This window comes from Centrocercus urophasianus, unplaced genomic scaffold, assembly GCF_019232065.1.
Source record: "Centrocercus urophasianus isolate 14NV4802_14NV808 unplaced genomic scaffold, USGS_Curo_1.0 seq_15, whole genome shotgun sequence".
Taxonomy (NCBI): Eukaryota; Metazoa; Chordata; class Aves; order Galliformes; family Phasianidae; genus Centrocercus; species Centrocercus urophasianus.
The window spans coordinates 31,292,910-31,314,144 of record NW_024884697.1 but is presented as its reverse complement, the minus strand read 5'-3'; the positions used below and the strand labels follow the sequence as shown (position 1 = coordinate 31,314,144).

General features: G+C 43.1%; 1 protein-coding gene across 1 annotated transcript in view; it reads left to right on the top strand.

Annotated features, from left to right (window-relative positions):
• Positions 1-20,103, top strand: part of PPM1H (protein phosphatase, Mg2+/Mn2+ dependent 1H) — a 133,040-nt gene extending 112,937 nt beyond the window's left edge. The window contains 4 exon segments of the mRNA XM_042815991.1: positions 815-878; positions 2,658-2,765; positions 9,265-9,416; positions 15,160-20,103. Of these exon segments, the coding sequence (XP_042671925.1) occupies positions 815-878; positions 2,658-2,765; positions 9,265-9,416; positions 15,160-15,307 (472 nt within the window). The 3' untranslated portion in view covers positions 15,308-20,103.
• Positions 20,104-21,235: the final 1,132 nt, after the last annotated feature.

Genomic DNA, 21,235 nt, shown 5'->3' with positions numbered 1-21,235 from the left:
ATGGTTTTGGTATCACTCCAAGGATTGAGGCAGGCATAGAATGGAGGAAGGACAACATGCAGGAAATAATCTGGGGAGGGTCAATTTTGTAGCGCAAAAGGAAGCATGTCCCTATGGAAAGCTGTGGGGTGACGTACCTTGATCACAGAGTCTGAGCAGAATCAGAGCATGAACATTTACTTCCCATGTCCATTGGAAAAGTACTGCAAAATATAAAATTTCTGGCAACCTTGAATGTTGTAGTCAAGGTCAAATAAGCACTAAATAGCCTTTTAAAACTCTTCGGCGTGTGAATGCTGCTTGGTTTAAGCAATCTTGAAAGGTGAGAACATTATTGGAGAGCTGTTTCACACCGTGACCACGTATGCACTCAGTTGTTGCTCATCATTCCGTGTTAACTGTGTGCATCTAGTCATTTCTTGGCTTTTTGTTGGCTAATATTTTCTAATGGCACTGTATTATGGTATAGCTGTTGCCATAGCCAACAATATCTTATCTGATAAGGATGCTGTACCAGTCTACCTCTTTCTCCTTGCAGGCAAGAGGAGCAGATTGGTGTACTATGTCCTTCTTTGTGATCACTTTTTCTTTGGAGAAATTGAATAAATCTTCATTAAAAAAAATAATAATAATAATCTTTCCAGAGGAAAAGGAAAGTATATCTTGGATAAAAAACAGAGTCCCTAGAAAAATAATGATTCAAAAGGAAAAAAAAAAAAAAAGAAAAGCAATGAAGAAATCACAGCTGTTTGTTTCAGGGCGCTGGGTCACTAATTGAGTGCAAGCTTTATAAATGTTGTTTGTCCCCCCACAGGGCATACAAAACCATTGAGGAAGATGACTTGAAGTTTCCCCTTATCTATGGAGAAGGCAAGAAGGTGGGCACATGCGCTTTCCTCGGGGCAAAGAAGAAGGAATTCTGCGCTGTTTACCACTCAGCTTAGCCTATGGCAGTCCAATGTTTTCCACTCAGTATCTCTTTATTTTATCGTTTTGACAGCTTGAGAGAATATCTTGGTTCTGTCATAAATCAGTCTCGTGTCTAGGATGGAGGAAAAAGAAGAGCTCGACATTAAAAAGCAGTTCTGTAGCAAGCATAGTCATTTGTTGTTCAGTTTGATTTAGTTTTTGTTCCATTGTAAATAACCAGGCTGCAGTAAGACCTGTTCAGTAAATGACTTTAAATGATCCTGGTTTGATTGTAAGATATATATAACTAGTCTGGATGAAGACAGCAAAATAGCTCTTGTTTGCTGAAAACAAAGCAGGGAGTTCTTTAATAACAATGTACAGTGCTTTGAGATGTAAAAAACCTAATTAAGAAGAAAAGGGATCAGGGCAGGATTTAGGAATTATAACAGCCCTTAACCACATCTTCTGCTGCTGTATGTGAACTCACCTTTGAATTTTTCTGATGTGATTCCTGTTAATTTTTCTTGAAAGGAAAAAGTGAACCCTTCCATTTGGATGAAATTTGTTTCCAATTCCTTGATTAAGAACAGTGAGATCATTAGTGCTGATCCCAGCAAGCTTAGCTGGATGCAGCAATTGGATCAATACAAGGGCGCAGTGGTGTCAGTTTGCCGATATTGGTATGCTCACTGTGTTTCTAAATAGTGCTCCTCTTTATAGCTGCTTTAGGTTCTTATCTCAATGCAAAAATGCATGCTGTTCAAAATTAGCCCAAGTTTTGAAGGTTCAGACCTGCAGCTTATCTCTGAATTTGGTTAGTTTTATAATTATTTGCAAAATGTTTCATTCACATCTTTTTAATTTACTCTCTTATTGCCTTATGGAGCCAGGGGTGAATGAGACAAAATAATTTTGAGTCAGTCTCGCACTGTTACTGTTGCTGTGAGCATTCCTGCTCAGAAGCTGCTGTGGCAAAGCCAGAATTTGACAGAAGTGAGGTGCAGGTAGCAGAGAGCTAGGTTCCCCATGAGACAGAATGCCTGGTCTGTCCCTGGAGAAGCATTACTCAAGAAGAGCCTGGCACCTCTTGAGAAACAGTCATTGTCTCAAGAGGAAGATGTTTAAGGAAAAAAGCATTAGAACTGAAGTAATAGCAGAGAGCCACAGAGTCCATTGGCACCATCACCAGTGTGGTCTTGCAGTTCTTGTGCTCTGTGTATTCAGCAGCTGGCCCTTGGCATTTTTCCTTGGTAGAGAGAATATGTGGCACTATGTCAAAAGGAGGGAGCCTCAGGTTTCTTAAGTGAGTAATTAGGCTCCTTGTCCTTTTTACAGTACTTACTTACTTTGTACAAATGGTATAATTTGCTGAAGGAGTGCTCTCACTGACTGATATGGAACAGCCAGGTGACTGTCACAAATCGGTTCTATATAGTTTCACACCTCACAGGTGGTCATATTCTAAGGTGAACGTGTGCAGACTGAAATGTGGACAAATACAAAATAAGAAATGGAGATACTGTGAGTGTGAATGTTAGAAGTTGATTAGCTACGTTAAATCTTAAGCTCCTGGGAGAATAAGGGAAATTCATCCCTGACTGCAGCAGTTATAGAGTATCAGAAAATCATTAAGATTGGAAAGGACCTCTAAGATCATGTAGTCCAACTGTCAAGTAGGAATGTTGTCTCTTTCCATCTTGGCACAGTGCTTGTAACAGCTTTTGACCCCATCTCTTTATTTCTAGGCTCGGGTTATGGCAACAATTGGCGTGACTCGAGGACTGGGAGACCACGACCTGAAGGTCCACGACTCCAATATCTACATCAAACCTTTCCTATCCTCATCTCCTGAGGTAAAACTGCCAAGCTTCAACGACCTCATTTGTGGGAGAGAAACAAATGTACTTACTGTGCTTATTTGTTCTTCCCAACTCTGACTCCGTTCTGATTGCGTCTCAATCCTGGTAACATGCTGCACTTCCCAAAGGTGTTTGTGGGGTGACACCTGAAGTTAGTAACATCCTTGGAATAGGAATGTTATGAATTCCCCAGCTGTTTGCCTTCCTCCAATTGATCCTTATCCCAGCCAGAGCATTATTGACGTATTCTTTCCCTTGTCGTTGGCTATCATATATCCTCACCATTCACTGTGACCATCTCTCCCCATTTTCATGTGCTCTGACTTCCTTTGAGGCCTGGATCATGTCTTCACAGAAGCAGAGATAGACCTGCCTTCTCCAAAAGGGGGCATTGGATGTCTTCCGCAGTAGCATGCATGCTGCTTTAGGCAGAGTGTACCAATCTAACTGCTAAGTAGGAAAATGCCAGAAGCATGTTGGAAGAGTGCTTTATGCTTCCATCTGGCTGCCTCTTCACATCTTGTGCTTAATCCTTTCTGCTGGTTTTGTGCAAACCCTAAATAATGGTATACATGGCACTGCGCATTCCCAGATGATAGCATAAGGAGGAGATTATGTGATATTTACTATGATGAGGTAGTGAACTTGCAACTTACCTGTTTGGGAATCAGTTTTAAATGCTTCCATCATTTTGACTTGCATACAAGTCCAGTTTTTAATCACCATAGACCTTGCAGTGAAAGATATACAGGCTTCTAAAGGAGGTTGCATGTTTTTTTTGCCCATGAAGAAATGCAAAATTTTTACTCTGTGGTTTTATTTGTCTTCCTACATCAGAGAACAGATGACATATTCTCTATAAAATATTCAGCAAGGGCATGCCATCCTGAAAAGAGGAGGCTTTACTGCTGTAGCCCAATTGCCATCCATTGTCAGCTGGCTTTCTGTTGTTTTAACCATACCCAGTACCTGACCTTGAATCTGTTGCTTGCTACAGCAATAAATAAAGCACATTGTGACCTACTGTAGGGTAGCTGCTTTAGCAGGGGAGTCAGACTCAATGATCTCTTGAGGTCCCTTCCAGCCCCTGCAATTCTGTGGTTCTGTAATGCAAGAGAATGAAAATACACAGATGACACAACACTGTTAGGAAGGAAGAAAATGACTTAATTGACCTTGCTTATAACATCTTTGAGACTTGAAAATTAGAAAGAAACACTGAGACTTTCTGGTCCTGGGTAAAAGGAGGAGGTCCAGAGACAGCTCCTTCTTCACTTTTCCTCGCTATCAATCTAGTCCCTTCCCTCTCCCCACTTCAAGTGTGTGGAGTCCATCACTTGGGACCTGCTGCTGTTCTCTGCCAGGCAGGCAGCAGCTCTGCCCTCATCACTTCGATGGTTTTGCTTAGCACCAGTGAAATGGTGCAATTTTACCTATTTATTTTTCTGCCTGGCATGCTGAGACGCACTGTTTCTGGGGTATGTAATAGCTGCAGCGCAGTATCTCAGCAGTATCATCTCTGCCAATTGCTGCTGTTGTATTTTTCTGTGCATATAAACCAATGCCTCTCATGGGCTTTTCTAATTTGTGTGTACTGTGTGTGTGTGCACGTGTTCAAATTCTGGAGTATGGCATTCAGTTCCTATGCTATCCACGTTTCAGGATCTCTTAACTGCATTATTGAAGGGAAGCAAAATTGTTTGTGTTTCCATGTTCCCTTTTCAGCTAAATTCAGCAGAAATCTACTAGGGCAGCAGGAGTAAAGACAGAGCACCAGTGACCTTGATTTAGAGACATAGGAAAGGAGGAAAGAAAAAAGAACTAACCACAAACTTGAATTATATTAGGAAGTAACATATGCTCTGACTTGCTTGCCACTGAGCCTCTTTTTTTTTGCCATCTCTTCTTTCTCTTCCCAGAGAGGCCCCCAGTACTTCATCTCCTCACATTTTTCTTCATCTTCTTCTGTTTATATGTGGACACCGTGTGCAGAAACCCGCACTAAGAAAAGTCTTTATGCTGCCATCTGGGAAACCTGGCACTTGGAAGCAAGTGCAGTGGCCTCGGGCAGACAGTCACATTTGGCCTTTAGCGCAGCATTGCATTTTGAATCCTCTTTGTAGAGGTAGGGAAGCACAATGTCTGGTTTCCAGACCTAGAAAAGGGGAAGCACAGGAAGTGAAGGCACACAGTGAGTCGTGACATGGGGAGAATCCAAGTCTGGCTTCTGTTTCTGTGCTGTAATGACAGTGTCCTTTCCAAATCTGGGGGAAAGGTGATTTTATTTTTTTTTTTTTTACTGCTGTGTGACAAAATTCTGGTATGGTATGTCCACCAAAATTTGTCTGAAGGAAAGGTAAGCATCCCTGCGACTACATCCAAAAATAGAGAGGGAAGTAATTTGGGAGTGGTGTGAATTTACACTTTGATAGAGTGCCAGGCTATGGGAGGAGAAGTCATGTAGCCAAGACTGACAAATGTAATCAGGATTCAGTGGCTCAGCTGTTTTGAGACCAGATATGGAGAACTTCTGCAGGTTGGTGAGCTCTAGAGAATTGAGCCTTTTATAATGAACTGGAGAAGCACAAAGCAGGCAAGCCATGGCTGAGGCTCTCTGGCATGGAATTAAATATTTATTTTTCATAATGGAACAGCTCATTTGAAAGCTTTCAGCAGGAAATTCTGTGTTTTAAGGCTCAGCAAGGCCCTTCTTGTTGCAGCTGTGAAGCAGAATTTTATCCTGAAATTTTCAAGCAGCAGCTCAGCTCAACTCAGCTCAGCTATTCAGTGGAAGCAGTGTGGCTCTGACAAAAGCACTTGGTCTTTGCTGGCGATGAACCCAACATCACCCAGCAGAGCAAATGATAAGAGAGTAACCAAGGAGAATTTTTCCCTTCTCAAATGCGTTAGTGAAATCTTCCTGACAACTTCACAAATATGTCAGAGGAGACTGTTTTAGATTCACATCTGCCTTCTGGAGAAATCTTGGGGAATTACAGCATTTAAAGGAATGAGCAAGGCAAGGACTTTGAGAAGTACTGTTTGATCAAAGGGAGTCAAGGTGGTTTAAGGAAGCAAACATCACGCTTTAGTAGCTTCAAGTCCTTCAGGGGTATGTCTACTAGAGAATTAAACAAATAAAAATGCAGTAGATGATCTTGCCTGAGCACTTTGATTTCTGAAAAAGAGAAAACATTTGAGAGACTGTTCTGCATCACAGGTTATTAATATAAAAAGATATGAAGCTGTAGACTAAGTGGAAAGTTGGCACAGTCTACTGGAAATTGGCTATAGGGCAGGAAACAAAGGGTGGCAGTAAAAAGCTAAAAGGAGATTAATTGGTGAGTGCTGCAGGGAGTAGTGTTGGGACCCGCTTTTTATTATTTACATATAAATTACTTGGAGGGTGGTATTGAAAGATCTCGTCATTTGCCAGTGGAGCTGCTCTGGATAGTGCTGCACATAAAAAGGGACAATACAATTAAGAAGGGGTTTAATTTATTGCAGAGGCTGGGTTGATCAGTGCAGGCAACTGAATGCGGACTGTTGTTTGGTTTGGATTCTGCCTGGCAGGCAGCTTGGGAGCACCTCAGATGGCTGCAGTCTCCTGTGCCAGTTCTCTGGGAATAGTTTTCACACCACAGGGACTCACATTGGCCGCCTCCTAGAAACAAAGCTGGCAAGCAGGTCTTAGTGCCTTTGCAGAGCTGGTGCCATCCTTGATCTGAGCCAAATGCAGGTTTTGTCCACTGGGTAGATCTGTTTGAGATATGAATATAAAACCTGCCCACCTGTTCTTTCACTGCTTGCCTAGAGCATTTTTCTCAATGCTTCTGATTTCATGTAGGTGAGCAATATTGGAAAGAAGTATCCAGAATGAGGAAAGGCATTAAGTGGCAAACTGCTTGATACATGTTCAGAAAGGTGTCATGGGTGACTGCGGGCCTTTGTAGTGTGCATCCAATGCTAAATTTCAGCAGAGATCTGTTAGTACCAGTCAAGAAATATCTAGTGGAACCCAACTCTTAATGTCATGGGTGTTTGTGCTGTCAAGGTGGTTCCTATTTTCTGATTGCTGAAGTCAAATCATAGAATCATAGAATCATAGAATCATAGAATCATAGAATCATAGAATCATAGAATGGTCTGTGTTGGAAGGTACCTCAAGGATCATCAAGTTCTAACCTCCCCACCACAGGCAGGACCACCAACCTCCACATTTAATACTAGAGCAGAATGAATGAGTTAACGGGTCAGCTGACATCAAGTCAGATGGTAGTACAAGTATGGTGACCATACTGGAAGCCTTCACTGGGTGTCCTGTTGCTCCACAGATGTTAAAGAAGGATGTTTGCTGGATTGATTTGAAAGGGACTGGGAGAATCCTAGGGAGTTGGTGGCAGCGCTGAACCTGAACCTTCAACAGGCAGGAATCTTGCCTGAAGTCGACCCACATTGTTTTCTGTCACCTTGGCATTCTGCTTTCCTGAGTACCAGCCTGCTATCCATTATTGCTCACCTTGCTCTACGTTTTTCTCACTGGCACTCCTTTCTGGATGTGCTCAGTTCACAAAGCTTTTACCATTAGGAAATCCTAGCTTGTACTCAATTGTACTCAATTGTACTCAACTCATTATCTGTAAGAACAGTTGTTGTGGGGTGTGGAGGTTTTGTTTTGTGTTGTTTTCAGATTTTTGGGGAGAATATGTACTCTTGGTAAAGTAATCTGCTTCTGGTGTTGGCCTTGAGTGGTGCTACACCAGCGCTGAGGAAAAGGCTCTTGTGGCTAAACATACGCTTTGCCTGGGTGGGTGAGCCATGGTGGGTGTATTTTTTCTAGTGACGGTGTTAGAAGCCTTTTTGTATGAGATGCTTGCTGCTGAGCAAATGCCTGAGCTGTAGCTGTGATGCTATCCAAAATACTTGCCTGTACCTAGGAGAGCTGACCAGAGTGTGCAGTGCACTTCTGGTCACCGTGGTGGCCAGCTTGCCCCTGTACCCTCTAATTTTCCAGGTGCAACTCTGGGCTCTGACAGTAGAACAGAACTCTGGGAGATGGGAGCAGTGGCAACTTCTGCCTTTTGTGTAGCAGACCTGAAAGGAGTTCTGTGCTGCATATAAGGATCTCTATTCCCTCTCAATCTGAATAAGGCTATGTGCTCTAATTAAGAGAGTATCTTGCCTTAACTTTAATCTTCTCCAAAGTCCTTTCTCAGACGCTACCTTAGATAATGAAGTGAGGTTACATTTTACAAATGACCTTCTTGTGCTTTTGAGTGAAAGGCGAACAAGTGAGGATTAGCAGTGAGGTCGAGATGATTGTTTCCTCGGAGCTGCTTGCAGCCCCTTAAAATCATAATTACATTAAAAGGTCCAGGCATTTTATGTGCATTTCCCGCTCCTGAGGAGACAGAGCACCAGGAGGGAGAACAAAACAGCTCGGTGTCTGGTGGCTGTGCCAAGCGCTTGTCCCTGCAACATTTGTTGCAGTCAGTGAAGGCTGGTCTATGCAGATCTTTTCCTCCTGTTTGCCTCACCAAGGTTGCCAGGCTGCTTTCAATTTGGTGTTGTTGCTGTGGTGGTTAAAGTTCTCCGTGGTGGCTGCGTGAAGGCTCCCCGCTGCTGCCTGGGATCTGCAGGGGCTGGTGGTGTGTCCACTGGAATGCAGCATGTGCTGGAAGGACAGTTATGTCCACCAAAAGGCTCACTTTAAAACACTGCCGATGACGTATGCACATGTTTGGGCTCAGCTAGCAGTCTCTGGGTCATCAGCCTTTGCTGCCAGCTTTTTCCATCTCTCAGGGACAGGGCCGTGGGTGGCACTGCAGGCTGGGCCTCACACCATGCTGACAGCCATGGTCGACCTGGCTGCGGTGGTGAAGCCAGCAGGCATTGCAAGAAAACAATATTGTGAGAATACGCTTGGGGGTTCACTTCTGTGCCAGTCTAGACCCACTTTTAAGATACTCATAATTGAGCAGGTAAAGAGTTTCTGTTCATTTTGTGGAACTGTTTGCTTGCTCAGGCATAATTCCTAAGTGCAGTGCATGCTTTGGTTCTAGAGAGGCAAATGAGATGCTTTCTCCTGTGTAGACGTTTCCAAACGTGTACAATTTATTTGGCAGAGTTAAATGGATCTGGACAAATGATGAAAACAATTATTTTTGAATACTTTATTAGAAAATATCAAAAATTCATCAAATAAATTATTCAGCCTCTGTTTGACTAGCCCTGCCAGCAAGAGGGAAGAGCTCTGCATGCAGAACCAGGCTGGCTTTGATTGCTGCTGGCAGCACAGAGCCATGCAGCCCAGCTCAGCAACACTTGTATCCGTTCTGACTGGGTCAGTTCAGGGCTGAGCTGGGCGGGGAGGAGCTGCAGGAGATGGATTTCAGTTCCCTGGCCAACCCCTTGTCTCAGAGCCAGCTCAGCAACAATTCACAAACAGATTTGGCAGTTTCCTCCTTCATGAATGTTTTTTTGTGTGTTTTAGGTAAGAGTCTATGACCTACTGCAGTATGAGCATGGGCCGGACGATGTTCTGATCCTAGCTACAGATGGACTCTGGGATGTGCTGTTAAATGAAGAAGTGGCAGAAGCTGTCACTAACTTCCTGCCAAACTGTGACCCTGATGATCCCCACAGGTTTGTGTTCATCCCTTGGCTTTCCAGCTTCTCTGAAATTAAGAATGCTTTTTGGTAACATATTTGTGTAGAACATATGATGTGGGTAACATTCAGCAAACTTGCATGCTTTCATACAGCAGAGAGAGTCTGTATAGCAAGTGTGTTTTTTTCTGTTATAACTCAGAAATGCCTGCCTTCAGAGGAAAGTTGTGGGATCATGGTATCTTGGCACAAGATCCATTTTTTGTGCTGTAGTAGATTCTGTAGAAACCATAGGAGGTTGAAGACAGAGAAGAACATGACAACAGGTCTCCAGCAGTCACAGGATTCCATCTGGCTCTCCCCTGGATAGTCTTTTAACACTGAAGAAGTTGTTTCTTGCTTGGACCTTAGCAGCATCTCTCTCCCTCTAGATGTATGGATAAATACAACACAGTGTGGGTGCTACGCATTGCAAGTCACACTGTGACCTTTGAAACCATTGTGATAGTGGATGCTCAGTGCCTGCCAGCTGCCAAACGGGGGTGGTGACAAAATAGGTGCAGAGTTTGATTCTGATTCAAGTTGCTGGATTCTGTTTATTTCAGAATGATCCTTTTCATTTTCTCATGTTTATCTCCTCTTACTTGGTCAGCTTCTCTCTTTAAAGTACACCATCAAGCAAACAAAATCTTCCTAAACACTAACTAGAGCACCACAGTGGGTTGGTCTGCCTGTCTGCTGCTGAGTTCCCTGTGCCTGTCTGTCACTGTGAACTAAAGCATCATGCTGGAGATCAGAAGTCTTTCACTTCTAAAACAGAATGATGAAAGGGAAATAGCTTTATCCATCTCTAGAAAGTGTTCCAAAAGGAAAAGCCTTTCATAACGCAAGTTTGGATGGCCATGGTTGTCTTCTGCCCTCTCACTGGGCTCAGAGTATGGGAAGAGAGCCCTCAGGTCACCCCAGTTGGCCTGTAAAAAGCGGAGTTTGGGAGATAAGCACTGGGATATCTCAGCAGCCAAGTGAGAAAATGTAGGGCTGTTTCACTCACTTGAATGAATGTGCCAGTTTCAGTTGTTCAGATGTTGCAGCTCTTGAGGGTAAACCAGTCACAAAATGCTTTGTGTTTTTAATTTTTCTGAGCGGGCATTTTCATGAGGTCAGCTCTGTTCTCCATCAGCAAACAAGGAAGACAACGAGTGGATACAGACACCCTGGCAGCCACTTGGGATTTACAGTGACAGGCACTGCAAAGCAAATCACAAGCAGTATGTTCTTACCGGACACTTACTCAGAAGCGTGGAATGCAAAATAACATTTTGCTGCAAGCACTCAGTTGTCAGGTGAATGGGTGACGAGCGTGAAGCTGCAACTGCAGTACTTTGACCTTCCTTCCTCCTTGCCCTGAAGAGGAGGTGGGGCACTAACGACAACCAAGGGTTTCTCTAATTCAGCAAGGCATGAAAGTTCTTCTGCCCTCCATCTGAGAGAGATCATGGCTAGCGAGGGGCACTTCCACTTGGCACTGTGCTCTGCAGATAAGCTTTTCAGTAGGAGGGGACCCACCCAATCAACTGGGTGGTAGGGAGATTTTTCTTTGAGTTCTGCACCCTGGCTGTCCTCCTGCAAAGACAGCTGGTACAGTGTAAAGCCTCTGTCTCCATTCTCATCGAGTAATTGGGAAAGGTTGGCTCATCCTACCGTCTGGCCTGGTCCTACCTGTTCATTGTGAATACAGTGTGAGTGCACTGCGTCGGTCTTGTTCCTTCTGGTGTTCCCAGTGCTGGTGGTAATCAATGCTTTTGTTGCAGTAGAAATAGGAATTCTTTTTTTAATCTTTTTTGCTTGCTAGGTGGATGATCTCTCATCCATTATAAGTGAAATATCGAGAAATCAGAGACTAAAAGAAAAATATTTTCTTAGATGTAGATTTATTTGTGCTCGTTTGGCCCCAGTAAGTGTGGGAGATTAGTCCTGTTTGTAGCAGTGTAACGCACTCTAGAATTGAGCCTGATGTATTATGAGTTAGAGCAAACACATTTGTTAATGTTTGACCTACAGATCTGTGAATGGACATCTGAGTTGAAAATTTATTTGTTCTTTTCAGTAACTTTGTGCCAGGTCATTTAGAGGCTTACAAATAGTGGCACCAAGACATTTCTCATACCAGCCTGCAAAAGGTAATTAGAACAGTCCCTCATATAGTTTACAGTGATATTTATGAAAATTACCTTTGTGGAATTGCTGTTTGGTTATAAAGAATATTTAAAGGGTTTAAAGTACTATGTGAGAGGTTTTATATAATTACTTCAGTGGTCCAAATAAGGTATAACTAATGACTTTACAATAGCATAGCACCTCAGACTATGGAGTTGTGTTAATTCCTCTCACTAGTCAGTGACAGGAGAATTGTGTTTGCAATGTTATCAGTGTTGCATTTAGAGGAAATGTTATCCCACAGAATGTCAAGTTCTGTGATAAGTGCATCTGGAGTCTGTGATGAGGTGAGCAGCTGGGAATGTACAATCTCTAGGGATGTAGAAAACTTGTCAAAATGGAAGAGAGTTGCCCCCCTAGGCTTCATAATTCTGCAGAGTTCTGAAGAACCTACCTGTTGGAGCGGACCCTGCATCCATCTGACCCAGTAGCCTACTTATTCCCTGACAGCAGCATACTTGGGAAAAAAAAATAAATAAATAGGAAGATTTTAGAGCTGCAGAGAACTTATCAGTTATGTAATCAGCTCTTTGAGGGAGCAACATCCCTCCCATTTGAATTAAGAGTCGTTTTACAGCCTGATGGATAAGAGCTCATAGCCCTTGGGAAAGCCCCTGGGACTCTTTCCTGTTGATATTTACTGTCAGAACTATGAATGTTTGTTACCCACAGAAAAACATCTTTGAATCCTGTCAAATGTAACATGTGCCTGGGCATCTCCAAGTGCAGAGGGAGTGAAGCTGGTTCTGTCTTCAGCCAGCCATGCAGACACAACCCCAGGGGATCTGGGCAATGAGTGATGAGAACAGACGTGATGAGAGAGCAGTTCCTCTGTGAGGGCTGGGCAATTCTGTGATGGAGTGAAGAAGCTGAGCTTGAGTTGGATTTCTTTGCTAGCTCAGTTCAGACAGGAGCATGAAGGGGACCCTGAGCAAAGAGAAGGGTTAATGACACGCATTACATGACAGGTGTTTTTCGTACATCTGTCTGCAGAAGTATGAAGATGAAGACGAGTGTGAATGTTGACCATTTCCTTCAAGCTGCACCTGCTTACATACTGACATAGGGAATCTGCTGCTTCTCCTCCTCCCTCCCATCCTTTTTCATCCCCTCTCACACTCTCCTTCACCCTTGTGGAGATTTACGAGGGTGCTGGGAAGCTGCTTTGCTCCTCCTGAGTGTGAGGGGATAAGAAGCTGCTCAAACTGTAGCAAGTTGCCCCTGCTGTCACCATTTCTCCTGCAGTACTTTCACTGATCAATACTGAAAGCTTGAGCAGGAGAAAATATATATATATATATTCTTAAAACACAGAAGTTGTGTTCCAGCAAGGCTGTTCATTAGGAGGAAGTGGGTACTTTAAAACTACTTCAGCAGTTCTCTAATGCTGTCTTGACAGCTGAATCCCAAGTTCACAGCGCTGGAGAATAAAAGCACTCGATAATGGACTGCTGCTGCTATTCATCTCCAGGTACACGAAACTCACCCCGTCTCAGTGCCAAGTTGAACAGCATTGCTCCAATTCAGCTCTGTGCTAGGAAAGGAATGTGTTACCTCGCTGCTGCTTTCACCTGTTCCTTCTCCTCTGCTTCAGTGTGCTGTTTTTCTTGTGTATTTCAGTCTGCCTATGAGAGATTTCTGGTTTAATCTTGCCCTATCCAAACATTAAGCAGCAAATCATTATGCAATAAAGAGCAAAATGCATTTGTACTCTTTAGATGTGGGGAGCTCTTGTTAATTAGAAAAGAAGCAATGCAAAGTTTTCTGCCAGGATGGTGGGTGTTTTGCTTCTCTTAAGTTCTGACAGTAGCTGAGAAGCCCTTGAAAAAGATGTTCTTAGCCAAAATTCTTTTAGCATTCATGCTGTGAATGAATGCTTCAGTTTCTCGCTTACCATGTGGAGTCCTTCTATTCTTTAGCCCTGCATCTGATTTGGGGATTTGGGAACTGAAGAATGCAAGTATGTTTGGGTTTTTTTTCCCTTAGGAAACAAAGTTTTCTCTTGTTATTAGGACAGTATGACTGGTTCTTGTCACCTCCTGCTGTTATATCTCAAGGTCTTTGATGCGGATGATCTTGGAACCTGCAGAGAGCATGCACACATGTGCACAACTGTATGTGTTTGAGTTGGCGCCCTGAGTGGTGCAGAATGACCCTCAAGCCCTTCTCCAACCACTAAAAGTAAATCTCTTGTCAAAGCTAGAAGGTCCTGGGAAGTTTACCACTCTTGTCTGTACCACTGGGAGCAGGTAGTGCGTTAGAAATAACCTCTGTAGAATGTTATTTGGACTTAACATCAGACCTTCTATGCAGTGAAATGTTGGTTTATTTACAGTGAATATAACTTCTTAGTAGAGAAAATAAATCTCTCTGTTCCTGATTCAAAGGAGACTTTTAAGCTTAGGAACCTAAATTGTAGCAATAGAACGTAATAAACTGGGTATTTTTCACCTAGGAGAGCAAATAAAGTCTTTTTGGGTAGCAGATACATTTAATAACTCATTCTGTGGTGAAATTTTCTGGGATTGGAACAATTCCTGGATACTCAATTAATACACACCTTTTTCTTTTTGTCCACTGCTTCTGATCAATGGAGATACTGTTCTGTCCTGTGCCTCAGGCAGATCTGGGCCGATCACTTCTGGCCCAGGATCCTCCCTAGAAAAGGGGGTCTTGAAATGCCAACCTTTCTTGTCCTTCCTGCTTTCTGTGAATTGCAGAAGTGCCTTTCTTCTGATTATCTGGGCTTTATAGAGGGCTTTATAGAGAGCCGCTCATCCTATTAGAGGCTGATAATTAAGCTTTAAATAAAATACAGGCAGGCGCAATATTGAACTGTTGTTTTGTTTTCCTTGTGAGTCTCTTTAACTGTTTGATCATTTTTTATTAGCGAACCGATAGAAAAGCTGCACTCCACCCAGCCAAATTCGAAACATCTCAGGCAGGTGTTGGGCTGAGAACTGACTGGAATAGTTGTTCATCCATAATGAGATTTCTTTCAGCAGAAACTTCTGAATCGGCACACAGATGTGTCAATCCAGTAACAGCAGGCAGAGGGATATGGGAGAACGTATCTGATCAGTGCTGCGTTGGGATTGGAAGGGTTGCTGAATTAGGACTCACTGCTTGTTTTCAAATCACTTGCTTCATTACAGCGTCCCTCCAAAGCGAGTAGGCCCGTATTTACCTTAGGTGTTCCTGCCCACAGGCATATAGAGCTCAGTAAATGAGTGCTGTAATTTTGTGTCCTTGATTCTTCAAACCACGACTAGAAACTTAATTTGCTAAAGGAAGTGTTTTAATATGTTCTGAAAATGGGTAAAGTTGAGCACCCAAAATGACTGGTCACCTTCTGACATTCGATTGCTATGAAATACCTTGAGATTCTGAGATAAAAGCTGTTAGGGAGTGACAGACGATTGCTTTGTGGGAAGGCGATCATTAACATTTACGTGCTTCTCAAATGCTGAGTGACTTGTCCTTGTACCTCACAAATGTCCATCTCACAGGCTTTCCTCACAAGGCTAGCGCATGGTAGCAGCTGTCTTCTGCCTTCCCCCAGGTACACGCTGGCGGCGCAGGACCTGGTGATGCGAGCCCGGGGAGTGCTGAAGGACCGGGGCTGGCGAATATCCAACGACAGGCTGGGCTCTGGAGACGACATTTCTGTCTACGTCATTCCTTTAATACATGGGAACAAGCAGTCGTGAAAGTAGCTTCGAGAGTGGTTATGGAAAGGGGATCTTTTGGGGAAGGACCTGTAAGAGACGATGTGTTTTGGATGATCTGACCAGGACGTCTCCAATTGATGTAGTCTATTCATAGCTAATGCTGGAGGGGTACTTTTCTGCCTGAAAGACAGGGCTCTGCACATAGACTATGTATGATTACAGATAACCCTTAAGATTACAACTCCCCTGTAGTAAAGGTTTTGGTGCTTAATGGGAATGAGATCAAAATGCTGCTAGCATATTGTGGATTCTGTCATCCCTCCAGGTGAAGACCTGAAGTAAGAATTATTTTTTTTCAGTTTGCCATGTAGCTTGGAAGAGCCATTTCAGTTGTGAAAGTAGAAGTGAGTATCAGAAGCCAAGGAGGCTCCTGAAGTCTAACCCGAAATATTCAGAGCAGTGACTTGGATCACATCTCATTTAAAAATACTTTTATACATATAAATGAGACTCAAGAGTTTTCTTCTTCCAAAAAGTTGCTTTCATGACTTGCCTATGGACAACTGCAAACTGATGTAATCCTTTGAATCGCCATTTCTTCCCTCTGGTCTCTTCTTCAGTAGATTATATTCCTGTATTTTAGTAGGAAAACTGAAATTGTTTTTCGTGTGACTATGCCTGTTTACTGCAGCTAGAACAGCCACCTACAAAATTGTCCAGGAGAAATAGGTCACAGTCCTGTATTACGAGATCTGTTCAGGTATGAAGAATAATTTTCAAGACTCCCTGTTGTGTGTATACCAGAGCGAGGAAGCTTGCATTATGTGATGTTCACCTGGAGGTTCTGGTTCCTTTGGGATCAGAGATTTTCATTCTTTGAATGGTTCTGTCTGCCTTGTCCTGTTGGAAGGATTCCTGAACACACTGAACCTCAACTGAGGAAAAGTTCTACATTTATTTGGGCTCCTGAGTGTATTTTCAGCTGGATTTCTACTTGAAGTGATGGCATTGTTCTGGTTACTGGCTAAGATACTCAGGTGGTGATCTATTTAAGAATGATTTCACTTCTGGGTTCAGCATACCTTTGCCTGCTTGACTTGGTGACGAGAAGGTGACAGTTAATAACTTCACATCCTCTTGGTTGTTGAGGACTGTGGCTGAGGATCAGATGATCACTGTGATAGTTATGGCTAGCTTCATCAGCTTTTTCTTAGCAGTGCTAAGTCAGTTTAAATAAAGAAAATCCAAGGACATTGTCATAGTACAAGCAATAGTCCAAGAGAGTAACTACTGAGCAAATCCGCAGCTTGACTTGGCTGCCTGTTCTGTGGGCAGACAGCTCTTCACTTTACTGGCTGCAATTAAAAATTAAATAAACCCAAAGGTTCTCATTTATAGGAGATGTGTCAGCCGGGAAGTTGGATTCAGCCTCTGTTGTCCCAGACCTCATTCTTTTGGAGCTGCTAATCTGACTTGCACATAAAAGCTACTTCTTGGATAGCCAGAAGACAGGGAGCTGGGCTAACTGTGGAGCACTGATTAGGCATCTCAAAGGTGTTTTATCCTTTCTAAAGGAGAAACTGCCAGCTCTAAGAGCAGGATACTGTGTCCTTGGTGTTCCTGGAGATGTGCACTCCTGAACAAGAGTGGCCTAGAGCTTGCCAGTTCTGTAATTTATAACGTGCTATATAAACAAAGTACAGTGCTGTTTGGCATAGCAGCCCAGATGCTTTATTTGATTGCATCCAAAGTACATGTGCAACATTCTCAGTGGATTTAAAATGTCCTTTCTCTAATTTCTAGACCCAGTAGGTGTTTCAGATTGAGATGAGCCAATGCAGAGTGTATAATGGCTCAGACATGCATCCAAATGAGTGATTTTAGTCTGAGAACTGTTCCATGCATTCCCCAGTGCCTGCGTGTGATAAAGCAGTGCAGAACACTGGTGTTTTATGTTCTAGAGCTCCAGTATCAGTCATATATCTGATTAGGTGTTGCCATGCTTTATCTGTTTGCTCCTTTTTGCTTTTCCCCCTTTCCTTCTTCTTTTTTGTGCATGTGGGTGAAGAGGTTTGCAGGTTTGAAGTCTAGAGTATTTTTCACATGGTCCTACATATGTCTCAAAGTCCAACCAAGAGATCTTTTTGTGCTCTTTTTTTCTTGCTTTTTTTTTTTTATTATTATTACTATTGTTTTGCCTAATAAACTTGTCAATATGCTTTTTGTGCTCTGTGTAACTCCTGTTGTCTCTTTGCAAATGCATTTGTGTAGTCCTTTCTTTAATGGGGAAACTAATGGCAATTCCTCAGAAGTCACACGAGCAGCAATGAAGCTGGTGCTTGCTGTGACCAACTTCAATCCCGAGTCAAATATTTTTGTGCCCATGTTTTGTTAGTCTTTGTTATTTAGTGTCATGGGGTCAACAAATATACCAGTCATTAGGAAACCACTGAGTACAATGGGGTTGAAGGAATTTCCAGTGCAATGTTTGCCAAAATATAAAAGTGAAATTTTAAGGCAATGGAAATACCCTCTTTCAGAGGTGTTTTTAAATGCACCCTGAGAGTGATGGGGCAGTGAAACAACGTGGGGGGACCAAACTCACTGATAAGTTGTCAGAGCAAAACCTGGCAGGCAGTGATACGGCTCTGTGCATCAGCCTCCAGCCTCTGTTGTTCGTCTGAGGTACTGCCATCAGTCAGCCTGCTTCCCAGCAACTGCTGTGCCCACCCTGGTCACTCTGTGTCAGCTGTGAGCCCTTCTGGAAAGGGCAGAGGTGCAGCATCAACAATTAATATCAATTAGCATCAACTGAACATTTTCAAGAGTAATAAAAAGCTTCCTACTCAGCTGTATGTGACTGAAACTGTGCAGTGATGTTTTTTGTTTTGCTTGTTTACAAAGTATCTGTTACGCGTTTACAGGCTTACCTACCGTGAGTGGCTCTGGTACATCTGTGGTTCACTGCTTTGGTGCCTGGGCTTTCACTTCTGTCTGCTTTCATTTGGGGCTTCTTACATGCCTGCACTGTGCTCTGCTTCATGGCATGGAACATAGACGCACCAAGGCACGATACAAATAGGAAGCAGGAGCCATGAGTTGGGGAGATACCATGTGTGAAGCAAGGATAACAAAGCATTTCCTATTCTCTTCATGACATGCATTATTTGAGGAGTCATAGCATTAGAAATCACTGGTGACAGAGAGGAGTTGTGACCCACAGTACGCAGCACACCTTTCACTTGGGCGTGGATGGATGTCGCCATTCAGGCTTGCAGCTCCTCCACTGCTCCATGCAGCCCTTCAGTTAGGAGCAGCACCAACTCCAAAGTTTAGATCCCGGGCACATCACCTTAGTCACTGCCTGATCCTGGCAGCAGTGTGGCTTTTTGTCCAGTGAAGAAGTTCTGTTAGAACCCAATGTTGTTTCAGCATTAGCAGCAAGGAACCTCAGTCCTGGTTACCTCTATCTTAGTAGGTAGTGCTCACCATGCCAGTGTGTTGGTAGGTTATCATTTCTTGGACGAGAGCAAGGAAAGGAAGCTCTTGTTGTTCAGATCAGTGGGCAGTACTGTTAACACTGCCTTCTGGTGCCTGATGCAGTCCAATTTCTAGAAAATTAAAAGGAGCAGCTTCTGCCATTCTCCTGTGAATGCTGTTGCAGAGAGAAGTACAGCTGTGTCACAGCTTTCTGTCTCACACTACAGCCTGAAGTCATCTTTGCTTAACTCGATGAAGACAGTAGTTCGAAATTTCAGCCACATCTAAAGTGAGGCACACAACTGTCTCTTGCTAAATTAATGCAATGATGCTTCCTTTATGAACACAGAAGTCTGTTGTTTAAGAGGGCTAATTTTCAATGTCCTCATGCTGGATAAACTGGTTTTAATACAAGGAATCTGAAAGAGCGACAGGGCTGACAACTAAAGGAGAAGCAGTCCTGGTTTGCTATCAGCAGTGAATTTCCATGTCAGAGTTGCTTCCGTGTTGAAGTACAACAGGGAGGTCTGTGAGGTGTGGTAGATGCTGTGCCTCCCGGATAGTTTTGAAGAGCTAAGAACTACACTTGATGTTTTGGCTTTGAGCTTTTAGGTTTTAAAGAACACTACATGCTCCAAGCAAATCCGCTGCGTTCCTTCCTGCCTCAGCATTCCGCTTCCTTTTATTTTTTGAAACATTTTGTGCTAACGATTTCAACACTTGTATCAAACATGAGTTGCAGACTATATGGAATTGTTGTCCTTCCAACATTCTTGGTGTGTAAATAGTTTTCCTCCATGTGTCTGAGATGAAGATGCAGTGATGTGGCTGCCATAGTCAGAGCGACCAAACAAAGCTGTAACTGTGCTGCTGTATTTCTACCCGTGATGTACTTGAAGGACGATGCCCTTGTCCACCTCCACCCTCATTATTATTTTTTTCTTTTCTTTTTTTCTTTTTTTTCCTTTTTTTTTTTTTTTTTTTTTTTTTTTGACTGTTGCTGGTGATGATGTTGTTTCATAGGTATCTTAATTTGGTTTGGTTTTTTAATAGCTGCCACTTTTTTTCTTGCCCTCGTTGGACAAGTCATCTTATTTGCAGACCCGTAAAACTGTCCAGGTTCTGTATGTCTTGAAGAACAGCGGAGCTGCTGGAGGAAGATGTTTTGGACCAATGTACTTATGTTTTGTGACTGTGAAATGTTAATCTTTTTGTAACCTAAGAACAAAAAATGTTTGGTAAAGGGATATATTTTGTGTTTTTTGAAACTTTTCAGTGCAATGAAAAAAAAGAGGAGGATGCTGAAGAAGTGTATGCGCAAAATTTTAAATAAAATTTTAAATTATATATATACACATCTATATCTATAACCATTATTACTCTGACTACGTCATGAAGAATACCTGAGTCTCTGTGTGTTAATAGAGCAATGCAGACCAGCAGAACACTGTTTTAGCAGTGAAGGATTGTAGGATCATAGAATCGTTAAGGTTGGAAGAGACCACTGAGAACACTGAGCCCAACCACCAACCCACCACCAGCACACCCACTAGCCATGTCCCTCAGCGTCACACCTACACATTTATTGATATTTCCCTGGACAGTAACTCCACCACCTCCTTGGGCAGCCTGTGCCAATGTATTGCCACTCTGAGAAAAGCTTTTTCTTCATATCCAACCTGAAGCTCCCCTGGCACAAGTTTAAGTCATTCCCTTTTGTCCTATCGCTAGTTACGCAGGAAAAGAGTCTGGCCCCACCTCATCACCACCTCTGTCAGGCAATTACAGAGCGCGATAAGGTCTCCCCTGAGCCTCCTCTTTTCCACACTGAACAATCCCAGTTCCCTCAGCCACTCCCCATAAGACTTGTGTTCCAGACCCTTCACAGCTTCACTGCCCTTCTCTAGACAAGCTCCAGGGCCTCGATGTCTTCCTCGTGGTGAGATGCTGAGGGGAAGTCTCACACTTACTTAATTCAGCAAAGTGAGTCCCCATGAGGTGTCATAGCTTAGAGGATGGTCAGGAAGAGCTCCTGGAAAACTCTGAGCTGTGTCCTTCTGTAAGACTTCACTGTTCAGGCTGCCAGCTGCTATGTTCGGATTCAGTAAATTGCTATGCAAAGTGGTTGGGCATCATCTCTGTGGTGTGAAAAATTGGGTGCGCATTTTGCATTCACAATGTAGCTGCAATATGCTTTCCCTCCTCCTCAGTTTCTTAGGAACTCCTGTCTCAAATTCCCCTTTCAGTTTATATTAGAGCAAAAACCAAGGGTGAATTCATTGATTATATTGAAAGAGGTTGTCGTGGCTGGTTCAGTAACCAAAGAGGCAAGTGTAGGTACTGCAGATACAGGACCTGACACCCCAGCAGTAACCAGCCATGGGGCTGGCAAGAATAGAGCCAGGTGCTTACTGCTGTCTTCAAATGTCGTGTCATAGCACAACTAGTTGTCCCCATTCTTATTTTACTTCAAATTCAGTAGAAAAA